The sequence below is a fragment of the Bombina bombina genome, chromosome 10, assembly GCF_027579735.1.
Source record: "Bombina bombina isolate aBomBom1 chromosome 10, aBomBom1.pri, whole genome shotgun sequence".
In the NCBI taxonomy this organism is placed as follows: Eukaryota; Metazoa; Chordata; class Amphibia; order Anura; family Bombinatoridae; genus Bombina; species Bombina bombina.
In genome coordinates this window covers 32,741,192-32,753,799 of record NC_069508.1, presented here as the reverse complement: position 1 = coordinate 32,753,799, position 12,608 = coordinate 32,741,192, and the positions used below count along the sequence as shown (strand labels likewise).

Below are 12,608 nucleotides of genomic sequence, written 5' to 3'. Positions count from 1 at the left end.
GAAAGAAAATATGTTTTTAAGACATTGATTAATATAAATGTTGTTGGTACTGCCTGTATAAAATATCTGTTCTTTATTTTAATGACATCTGTACTAAGACTTAGATGCTCTAACGTAATGCCAGTATTGAAAAGCAAACCCAAGACATAGAACTGATGGATCTGTTGGATCGCATTGGCTTTATTCCAGAAAGCGTTATTTTGCCACTGATTTCTAATGTGGTAAATAGATGCAATATATCTGTATTATTTATTTATAAATTGTTTTACACTAAATGTTATTAATTTATTTTGTTCTTTCCTCGTATTTAACGCACTGCACTTAATTACGAGAGACTAGAACTTGTACAGGGCTATAAAATATGACCATATGCTTGTAGCTTATATTGATGTAAAGTCTCATGAGGTCAGGAGGCAGCGGGATAGATAATCATCTGGAGTACAGCTCAGTAGTGAGCCTGGACTTCATTAAATTATAAATTAAGAGTCTTACAAAATACTCCCATGTGGGAGTTCAGGGCAGCTCCTGCCAATACAAAGCAAGGCCTTTCTAAGAATGTTTTCTTATAATACAGAATCTTCCCGTGTCATGTAGCTTACCGTCCTGCTCCTGTCAAACAAATGGGCTGGTCTGTTAGATGCTTAAACCTGCTCCTGCGTAGCGGATGGTGCCAAACTGGGTCTATCGAACGGAGGCCGCCCTACAGAAAATACACCACAGATCAATGAAAACTGGCATTTAAGTGTGTTAAAGGGGCATGCTAACATACAAAGAATGCAAATTACATGCTCAAATGTCACGTTTTCATTACTGGCTCTAGCTTTGATTAAAATCTTGAGCTTTTTTTTTCAGTAAATAACAATTTCTAAACATCAGACAATATTGTTAATGTTTTAGTGATCACAATCATAAAATGCCTTTGCTGTTAATACCTATTAAGCATGAAATTGCTACCTTCTGAAATCAACACAAAATTGTTATCTCCCTTTAGAATTCAAAAAATGTAATGTCCAGGATTAACAGCAAACACAATGGCGATTTTTGGGGTTTAAAGAGATATTAAACCCAAATATTTTCATGATTCTGATACAGCATTCAATTTTAAGCAACTTTCTAATTTACTTCCATTATTAGTTTTTCTTTGTTCTCTTGCTATTTTTATTTGAAAAGTAGAAATGTAAGGCTAGGAGCCGGCCCATTTTTGGTTCTGCACCTAGGTAGAGCTTGCTGATTGGTGGCTAAATGTAGACAAATGTAGCTAAATGTAGACACCAATCAGCAAGCGCTTTCAGTGAGGGAAAAACAACATAAAAGAACATTTTCCATTACATTTAATACTCTGCAGCTGGTATAACAAGTCCAAGAGAACACAATAAAGACAAAAAAATTCAGTAGGGCTCGACAAACCCAAGAGCCAGGTAGCCACTGGCTCCTAGAATTTTACCCCTGGCTCCTAACTTTTTGGGTTATTCTCCATATTTCTATATAAAAATACCACTGTCTGGCTCCTATACGTATGACTGGCTCCTATATATTCTTACTGGCTCCTAAATGTTAAACAAATTTGTCGACCCACAGTAAAGTGTTTTTCAGGTTGATTTATGGGAATATGATCTGAACCTTTATCTCACCCTACTCGATTCAAAGAGAGGTCCATGGGTGCAACTGATTAATAGTTTAGGACCTTTAAGGGCCGCCAATAAATTTATGGCTAGGAAATAAACAAATAATAATATATTTTCTACAAATGCCCAGTGGCACAGCGCCAGTTTAAGGTAAGTTTGCAAGTTAAAGGACACATTTGAGTTATCGGAGCCTTCTTTGCCCACCCATCAGAAGTTCCCAAAGCGCACAGTGCAGAAGACTTTATATGGCGGACCTCCAGTTGGCCAAACCAGATATAAAAAGGATAATTATTTTGCAGTGTTTTGTTTGTTAAAAAAAAGTTTGTTGTTGGATATCTCATGACTCTTTTAGAACAGGCAAATATTATTTAGATAGAGATGTTATTTTCTTAGCATATGTCCTAAACAGTAATGGGCACAACCATGTGTCTAATGTTTGTGCAATTGTAAGAATATCCATAGCACTGACTTGCATTAGTAGAAACCTTTGAACACCTCCGCATTATCCGCATAGGTCATGGTGCCAAAATTATTGTAGGGTCACTTCCAATGTCCAGGTCACAAATAGCGCTACCTTAAGTACAGGTCACACAGTTAACAATGTTAATAGAAGTCTGCAGCCCACTCTGAATACTGTCCGAGATTGGCGAACCCACTGTCAGCAGCGCTAAGCCTTCTCTTTGACTCCAGCAGAGTTCACAGCTACCTTCACAGCACAACCCTGAATCCTAAACCTGCCTCCAGCTTTTGGATTAGCGTAGCCCCTAAAGACCTCAGGTGGGTATCAGCTGTTCACTATGGCAACATTAATCACTTGACACAACCACAGATATATGGAACAACATCAGAGGGGGTGGATTATCGTCTATGTTGCCCCACACAATAAATTGACAAACTTGATACCCCCTATTTGAAAGCACAAATTATAATCTCTCAAATGAGTGGTGCTGTGTCCTTCCAGTTGTAATCAAATTGGCATACATTGCATTGGTTCTTTTTGATGGTTATAGTATATTTAAAGAGCCTTTAGTATCCCATTACCATAGAAATATATAAAACGACCACTCACTTGCGTCATCATCACTCCTTGCAGGAGGCAAAACATTGACTAAAGAATCATGGGAAAGTGGGAGGGGTTAAAGCTCTGTTATGTGGTGTGCTTTGCCTCCTCCTGTAGGACTGAACTTTAATCCCACATGTGATGGCTCATGGACTCTCACCATCTTATGAAAGAAATATATCAGAAAACCACTCCTTTTTAACTCAGATAAAGGGTTTCATGTCCTTATAGCTATCAAGCGATTGTCACAGTAATAATGATAACCTAGCAGTATCTGGTCTCATTTTGTTGTGGTGTCAGGGTTCAGAGATCCATGTTTCTCTGAGTTAATCCATATAAACAGGAGGACCGGGTGAGTGTAAGTAAAAGATGATACTTTGTGAAATTCTATATAGTATGATTGTTGGTACAACTATATAGTTTTTTATGTTTAATATTTTTGGACAGGGGTAGGCGCATCCATACATTGTCAATATGGGTTAAGCCATGTGTAAAATGTAGCTAATATTTTTAGGAAATATGACTTTCACGCTGCTATTTACACTATACGCCACAGAAAGTGACGTAAATATGTATGTTTTTTTATTTCATATGGTGGCGTTTTTCCATACTATCATATTTATGCAAACTATGGTTATTTTCTAAAAACCATTGGTGTGCTGAAAAAAAACAAGGTATAATTTGTGTGGGCAAATAAAAGAGTTTAAATTTACGTGTAAATCCAAAGAGGAACAAACAACTAAAATCCGCACAGGGGTGCAAAATGACTTAGCAGCAGAAAGGTTAAATTTGCTCTGCTGCTCATAATTAAAGGGATATGAAATTCATAATTTTCTTTCATAATATTGATAGAACTTACAATTTAAAAAAAAAAAGAACATACTGTACTTCTATTATGAAATTTACCTCAATGGTTTGGTGTCCTTTGTTGAAGAGTATATCAAAGTAGGCACAGGAGACTTTTGCAAACAATGATTTTAATAATGTTATACATTGTGTAAAATTGCTGCCATATTTTGCTTCAAACGCATGCACTCTCCTGAGTCTATCTAGGTATGCTCTTAAAATAAAGGATACCAAGAAAACTAAATAAGTTTCATGACCAAAGTAAATTGGAAAGTTTTACTTTTTTTGTTGTTGTACACTCTATCTGAATTTTAAAAAAAATTCTCGGTTTCATGTCCTTTTAAAGTTTCTGTCATATGTGCTCACAATACGTAAATACCTTTCCATTTTTAATAGGGTTGTTTTTTTTCCCAATCGCCAAGTCAGATCTCTCTGCGGTATTGGCTGTAGAAGTGAGCACTTGCAGAATTTCATCTGGGATAAACTCATCCTGTTGGGATGTGAGCATATGCTGGTATCTCTCCACAGCTGTATATTGGTTAGTAAGTTCTATAAAAAACAAAATGTGTTATTTATACAGTGACTGAATGTGATAGCGCGGGGAAACAAGAGTTTATTTTAACGAACTAGAGCATTTTATTATTGTAATATCACTTTTATAAACTATACGTTTAAACGGATACTAACGTCAAATTAAACGTTCATGATTCACATAGAGCATGCCGGTTTAGAGTGAAAGTCAACCCTAGCGTTTGTGAAACACTAGGATTGACTACTGAAACAAATAAAGGGGACTTTAATGCATTAAGTATAAAATACTTCATGCAGAAAGCTCCTTTATTTGTTTCAAGCGATCGCCGCTCTGAGCTTCTAAGGCAGCCCACGGCAGATCGCTGTTTTGCTAACAGGTGACATTTTCAACTCTTAGCAAGTAGCGTGCGTGAAATTCGGTGCCACAGGGAGACAAGCCGGATTTACCGCACGGCTATTGGCTAAGAGATTAAAACGTCACCTTTCAGCAAATCAGCGATCTGCCGTGGGCTGCCTTAGCAGCTCAGAGCGGCGATCGCTTGAAAATAAATCTTATACTTCATGAATGAAAGTCCCCTTTATTTGTTTCAATAGTCAATCCTAGTCTTTCATAAATGCTACGGCTGACTTTCACTTTAAGAGGCAGCAGCTACTACTGAGCATGGGCAACATTTCCATGTATATGAATTTGTGTCACATAAAAACAAGCAAGGACTAGAAGAGTCAATATATTCACTATGGGCCCCGGCACATGGAACACACACACAGTCTATCTATACACTTCTCTTTTCTTAAACTCTGAACACAATACTTAAAACATGTATCCAGAAAAAAAACATAACTAAGTATGGTTTTTCCTTTTCTCAGTGCTAAATTAGCTGCCTCATACCTGTACTTTCGTCTCCATTTGGTACTAGGTTACGGCTGCCAGGGGTTCTTCTCGGCGATGGTTTTGGCACCAGAGGTGGCGAAGGAAATTCGGCCACTGACATGTTGTCCTTATTTAAATGTATCAATGGGATTCACACAGTCTGCAATTTAATATCAGTTAGATAACCAAAAAATATAAGCAAATACAGCGCCATATGAATCACTCACAGATGCACACAAATGATAGAATGTGGCCTAGATCAGTGGTTCTCAACCTAAGTGACCACAAGGCCCAGTAAATTTTAGCCGGACCTGTCCAGGGCCCGGTAAGCATCGGGGGTGGGTTGGAGTAGGTTTGGAAGAAATTATATATATATGTGTGTGTGTGACAACGGGTTAATTATAACATACAAAATGTATATATATATATATAAATTGGTGTACAGTGGGATAATTAATTGGTGTCAGTGGGATGGATATATATATATATATTTTTATATATATATATATATATATATATATACATATATATATATATATACACATTATATATATATATACACATTATATATATATATATATATATATATATATATATATATATATATGAGACAGGGGGTTAATTATAACAAACAAAATGCATTGGTGTCGGTGGGTTCATAATAATAAAATATAGTCATTGGTGTCAGTGGCCTCCCTATTAATCTAATTATGCATTGGTGTCAGTGGGTTACTAACCTGTCAGCTGCCCGTCGCTGAATGCCCGTCCTTCACGCACGCTCCTTCACGCACGCTCCCCGCCTGCTGCCGCTACACAGCGGAACAGCGCACAAGCGGACATGCGCAGTGGTGCCGCAGTGGGCCTGTCAGAGTTAGAGTGAGTGGCGGTCGGGTCGCGGCCCACCAGCAGGGCCGTCGTGGCCCGGCAGTGGGCCGCGGCCCGGCTGTTGAGAATCACGGGCCTAGATTACAGGTAGAAGGCTGTGCTGTTGAGCGCTAAACCAGCTCAAGTAAAATCAATAGCGCTCCTATTCTTGCTCTCATACTACAAGTTGAAAGTAAAATGGTTGTGTCCGAGCAAAAGCTAGCATCTAGAGTTCAGACAGTGCGGCCGTGCTAACTCCCTCACCGCATAAAGTTTTATGGCGAGTGTTAAAAATGCATTTCTGGGTTTCTCACTAACCCAAATGCGCACTAAAGCCAAAGTGCGCTAGAGCCGAAGATGCGTTAAAAGAAATAGTGAAGAAACTGTTATTTTTATTTAAGTATTAGGCATGTGCATTTGTCAGCTTTGTTAGTTGCCGAATGCAGAAGAAGGCGCATTGACCGCATTCTTGTGAAAGTGTAAAACAAGAACATCTGGATTTGCACAGATCTTATAGTGAGTAGCACTTTCGCAAGACGAAATCTGTCTCCAAAAAGCACCGAATGATTAGAGCGGCTTCCTTCTTCCACAATCAACAGCTAATGAAACTGAAGGATGCATATGCCTATATATATATATTCCCAAATCTGGAATGCACTCTTTAGGTTCCTTAGCACCAAGTTATATAGTAATAATATTCAAAAGAAAACGAAGTGTTTCATTACTTGCTTGAAATTATTATTGATATAACATACATAGTATTATCCAACATTTGGCCCCTCACAGGATCCTTTGTCAAGGTGCTACAACTATGTGAATTCAGCATTTAAAGGGATACTAAACCCAAATATTTGACATCTTTCTAATTTACTCCTATTATCAATTGTTTTCGTTTTATTGCTGTCTTTATTTTTAAAAGCAGAAATGTAAACTTAGGAACCAGCCCATTTTTGGTACAGAACCTGGGTAGCGCTTGCTGATTGGTTGCTACATTTAGCCACCAGTCAGAAAATGATACTCGGGGGCTTAACCAAAAATGGTCCGGATCTAAAGCTTACATTCCTGCTTCTCAAATAAAGATTGCAAGAGAACTGAAAAAAATATAATAGGAGTAAATTAAAGTTGCCTAAAATTGCTGCTCTATCTGAATCATGAAAGAAAAAAAATGTGGGTTTAGTGTCCCTTTAAAGACAGCGTTCTTCTGATTACCAACAGCTACTTACTTTGATACAACACTGCTCTGATTACAAGCAAGTATATTTACACCACTGCCATCTACTGGCCATCTTCATTAATGCATCCTTTGCTTTGCTAATGGGCAAAGTCCGAATTAAACTTTCATGATTCAGACAGGGCATGTAATTTTAAACAACTTTCTAATTTACCTTTATCATCAAATTTGCTTTGTTCTTTTGTTATTCTTAGTTGAAATCTAAACCTAGGTAGGCTCATATGCTAATTTCTATGCCCTTGAAGGCCACCTCTTATATGAATGTATTTGACAGTTTTTCACAGCTAGAGGGCATTAGATCATGTGTTTCATATAAATAACATTGTGCTCAGGCACGTGAAGTTATTTAAGAGTCAGCACTAATTGCCTGAAATGCAAGTCTGTCAAAAGATCTGAGATAAGGAGGCAGTCAGCAGTAGCCTAGATACAAGGTAATTACAGAGGTAAAAAGTATAGTTCTATAATAGTGTTGGATATGCAAAACTGGGGAATGGTAAATAAAGGGATTCTCTATCACTTTAATCTATAACATTTGGGTGTTTATTATCCCTTTAAATGGACAACATTTTTTTTTTATTGTTTAAACAGATAGATAACGTCTTTATTACCCATTCCCCAGCTTTGCACAACCAACATTGTTAGATTAATACACTTTATAACATTTAAACCTCCAAATGTCTGCCTGTTTCTAAGCCACTACAGACAGCCTATTATCACATGCTTTTTATTTGCTTTTCACAACAGGAGACTACTAGTTCATGTGGGCAATATAGATAACGTGCTCACGCACGTGGGCTGTGGATGAGACTGCACTAATTGGCTAAAATGCAAGTCAATAAATATTAAATAGTCATGTGATCAGGGGGCAGTCTGCAGAGGCTTAGATACAAGGCAATCAAAGAGGTAAAAAGTGTATTAATATAACTGTGTTGGTTATGCAAAACTGGGGAATGGTAAATAAAGGGATTGTCTATCTTTTTAAACAATAACAATTTTGGAGTTGCCTGTCCCTTTAACCACAGAAATAAGATGTATCAAGGCAAGTTACAAAACTATAATACAAAATAAATTCTGTGTTACCCACTTGTCTCACATATTAAACTAAATGAGTTGACAATAATACCTTTTACATCTTGTGTGCCATACTATAGAAAACCTGGAAATACCCTTAGGGTAGGTATTGTGTATCCAATTCCACCATCCAGAATGTTTCTTTCTGTAAGAACAACTTATTATTATTCCCGAGTGATTTAAGTGCTTGCCATTATGAAGAGTTAAAGTTCATCACTTCTTTGTTGGGCAATTTAAATAATGTTAGCAAGTCTCTTTCTACTAACTTAAGGAGGGTGTTAGTGCTTCTTGCTGGGGGGTCAAATTTACTCTTGGCTCTAAGTCCCAATTTCTCCACTTTGTCCGTTTTTTCTCCAAAATGATCTTTTAACCTTAAATTTCTCCCCAATTTAATAGAGATCTATTTTTCATGCAAAACATATATTGGTAAGACGTACTGTGCCTTTAAGGAAAGAATGGCTGTTCACAAGTTGTCAAGTTGTCAATCAGACAGGCCATAGATTCAGGCAAATCAGATCAACCAGTAGCCCTACATTTTTTACAATTTAAACACCCATTATCTACACTGAGATGTAGCCCAATAGATCACATCCCATTTAAAACGAGGTGGTGATCATAAAAAGTTGTTGCAGAAAGAAAACATTCTGGATGGTGGAATTGGATAAACAATACCTTAAGGGGTTAAATAGTTATCATTTTCAACTTTTCTATAGTATGGCACACAATATGTAAAAGGTATAAATGTCAACTAATTTAGTTTAATATTTGAGACATGTGGGTAACACAGAATTTATTTTGTATTATAGTTTTGTAACTTACCTGGATACATCTTATTTCTCTGGTTAAGTTTTGTATCAAGGTAACACATTAGCAAAGAATGCATTAACCTCTTCCCGCCGTTAGGACGTTCCATGCTGTCCTAACTGTGCTGGGCTTTAACGCCATTAGGACATCATGGAACGTCCTTGCCATTCTGCTGTATTGAAGCAGCTACGGCTTACTAACTGGGATCGCAAACTGGAGGGCGTGCTTAGCGTTAGGCACTCCCCCAGACAGAATTCCATCATTGAAATCACGTGATGGCATATATTGCTCCGATGCAACAAATTAGTACCGGTGTTCTGGTAAGAGGGCGAACTTTGTAAAAGAGCGAACCATGTCACTTCCTGTGACGTTTAATCAGCTGTTGCACACATTTTGGACCTAATGCGCATCCGTGCCAGTGTCTTCACATACCTGGCCACATACGTCACTGCTAAAATAGCTGAAAAGCTGCATTGGATCATCAGAAGCAGTGGCTGTAGCCGAGTGGCGGGGGGGCTGTTTCTCATGCACGGAGACACAGCTTTACAGTAGTAGTAGTAATGGGAGTACTTGCAGTGGGGGTGGAGTTCCGAATATTGCCGAGGAGCCTAATAAACCAATTTCCATGAGAGCACCATTTGTGATACAAAATCACACGCATGCGCTCTATAAAGGGTTCCTGAATTTCACAGCAATAAATATTTTAGCAGTGACGTATGCGGCCAGGTATGTGATGACGCTGGCACGCATGCGCATTAGGTCCAAAATGTGTGCAACAGCTGATTAAATGTCACAGGAAGTGACATGGTTCGCTCTTTTACAAAGGTCGCCCTCTTACCAGAACACCGGCAGGAAGGGGTTAATGAAAATGGCAGTGGTGTGATATACTTGCTTGTAATCAGAGCAGTGATGTATCAAAGTAAGCAGCTGTTGGTAATCAGAAGAATATTTAAATGCTGAATTCACATAGTTGTATAACCTTGAAAAGGACCCCAGTGAGGGCCAAAACGTTGGATAATACTATGTCTACAATATCAATAATAATGATATTTTCAAGCAAATAAAGGAACACTGAGTTTTCTTTTAAATGTATATCTTTCTCTCTCTTTATATATATATATATATATATATATATATATATATATATATATATATATGTATAAATAAAAACACTTCATTTTCTTCAGAGTGAAGAACAGAAGTATTTAAATTAGTGTTTTAACATGATATGGTATATGACAAGGTGTACGTGTGTGTATATATATATATATATATATATATATATATATATATATGTGTGTGTGTGTGTGTGTGTATATGTGTACGTCCGCACAAACATACATACACATATAAACATGCACATTACTAATCCACACATACACAAATTCACCTATGAGCCAACCTCTGCCCAACAACTTGTCATATACTATATCATGTTAAAACATGTTTTAAAGGGACAGTAACGTCCAAATTAAACTTTCATGATTCAGATAGGGTATGTCCAATTTTATTTTATCAACAAATTTGCTTTCTTCTCTTGGTATTTTTTGTTAAAGGCTAATCCTAGGTAGGCTCATAGGCCGCCTCTAATCTCACTGTCTGGGTGCGAATAGCTAATAATGTACTGTTTATTCATGTGTGCCATATAGATAACATTGTGCTCACTCCAGTGAAGTTATTTAGCACTGATTGGCTAAAATGCAAGTCTATCAAAAGCACTGAGATAATGAGGCTGTCGGTAGAGGCTTAGATATAGGGTAACTATAGATGTAAAACGTATATTATAACTGTTGGTTCTGCAAAACTGGGGAATGGTAAATAAAGGGGTTATCTATCTTTTTAAACAATAACATTTTTGGTGTTGACTGTCCCTTTAAATATATCATAATATAATATATTCATTTACATATGTATATATGACTGTAATACTTTATTTTCAAAGGTTTTACGTGTAATTTGTTATACTTTTATTCTATCCCAAACATTTAAGTTTAGGTCTCCAGTTGCGCTAAATTCTTTACCACTGTTATGTGTTTTGCTTGTGCGATGTTTAGTGCAGCCACGCTAACCACTGAACGTATAGGTAGCACTGTACGTTCTCTGGTAATTCTGCTTTACCATTCACTTGTAATACCAGATGGTTCTCTACTCAGAGCACTGCCAGTGATATTGATAGCACACTGTGCGCAATCAGTAGTGCTCTACTTGTAATCTAAGCCTGCGAGTGTTAATATTTAAAGGGACAGTCTACTCCACAATTTTTATTGTTTAAAAATATAGATAATACCTTTATTACCCATTATTCCCCAGTTTTGCATAAACAACACTATTATATTAATACACTTTTTACCTCTGTTACTACCTTGTATCTAAGCCTCTGTAGACTGCCCGCTTATTTCAGTTATTTTGACATTTTTGGTTCAGCACCTGGGTAGCACTTGCTTACTGGTGGCTAAATGTTACCACCAATCAGCATTCACTACCTAGGGTGCTGAACCAAAAATGGTCCTAAGCCTGCATTCTTGGTTTTCAAATAAAAAAATACCAAGAGAATGAAGAAAAATTGATAATAGGAGTAAATCAGAGAGTTGCTTAAATTGCAGGCTCTATCTAAATCATGAAAGAAAGAAAAAATGGGTTTCATATCCCTTTAACCCCTTAATGACCACAGCACTTTTCCATTTTCTGACCGTTTGGGACCAAGGCTATTTTTACATTTCTGCAGTGTTTGTGTTTAGCTGTAATTTTCCTCTTACTCATTTACTGTACCCACACATATTATATACCGTTTTTCTCGCCATTAAATGGACTTTCTAAAGATACCATTATTTTCATCATATCTTATAATTTACTATAAAAAAAATATAAAATATGAGGAAAAAATTGAAAAAAACACACTTTTTCTAACTTTGACCCCCAAAATCTGTTACACATCTGCAACCACCAAAAAACACTCATGCTAAATAGTTTCCAAATTTTGTCCTGAGTTTAGAAATACCCAATGTTTACATGTTCTTTGCTTTTTTTTGCAAGTTATAGGGCAATAAATACAAGAAGCACTTTGCTATTTCCAAACCACTTTTTTTCAAACTTAGCGCTAGTTACATTGGAACACTGATATCTTCCAGGAATCCCTGAATATCCCTTGACATGTATATATTTTTTTTTAGAAGACATCCCAAAGTATTGATCTAGGCCCATTTTGGTATATTTCATGCCACCATTTCACCGCCAAATGCGATCAAATAAAAAAAATTGTTCACTTTTTCACACATTTTGTTACAAACTTTAGGTTTCTCACTGAATTTATTTACAAACAGCTCGTGCAATTATGGCACAAATGGTTGTAAATGCTTCTCTGCAATCCCCTTTTTTCATAAATAGCAGACATATATGGATTTGGTGTTGCTTTTTGGTAATTAGAAGGCCGCTAAATGCCACTGCGCACCACACGTGTATTATGCCCAGCAATGAAGGGGTTAATTAGGGAGCATGTAGGGAGCTTGTAGGGTTAATTTTAGCTTTATTGTAGTGTAGTAGACAACCCTAAGTATTGATCTAGGCCCATTTTGGTATATTTCATGCCACCATTTTAACGCCAAATGCGATTAAATAAAAAAAAAAGTAAAATTTTTCACAATTTTAGGTTTCTCACTGAAATCATTTACAAACAGCTTGTGCAATTATGGCACAAATGGTTGTAAA

The 12,608-nt window shown here is 36.9% G+C and overlaps 1 protein-coding gene across 1 annotated transcript in view; it reads right to left on the bottom strand.

The window, feature by feature from the left end:
* Positions 1 to 12,608, bottom strand: part of AXDND1 (axonemal dynein light chain domain containing 1) — a 109,452-nt gene that overhangs the window by 87,215 nt on the left and 9,629 nt on the right. The window contains exons 2-4 of the mRNA XM_053693111.1: positions 4,952 to 5,093; positions 3,911 to 4,080; positions 600 to 700 (exon numbers count right to left, since the gene is read on the bottom strand). Of these exons, the coding sequence (XP_053549086.1) occupies positions 600 to 700; positions 3,911 to 4,080; positions 4,952 to 5,054 (374 nt within the window). The 5' untranslated portion in view covers positions 5,055 to 5,093. The remainder of the gene's footprint in view (positions 1 to 599; positions 701 to 3,910; positions 4,081 to 4,951; positions 5,094 to 12,608) is intronic.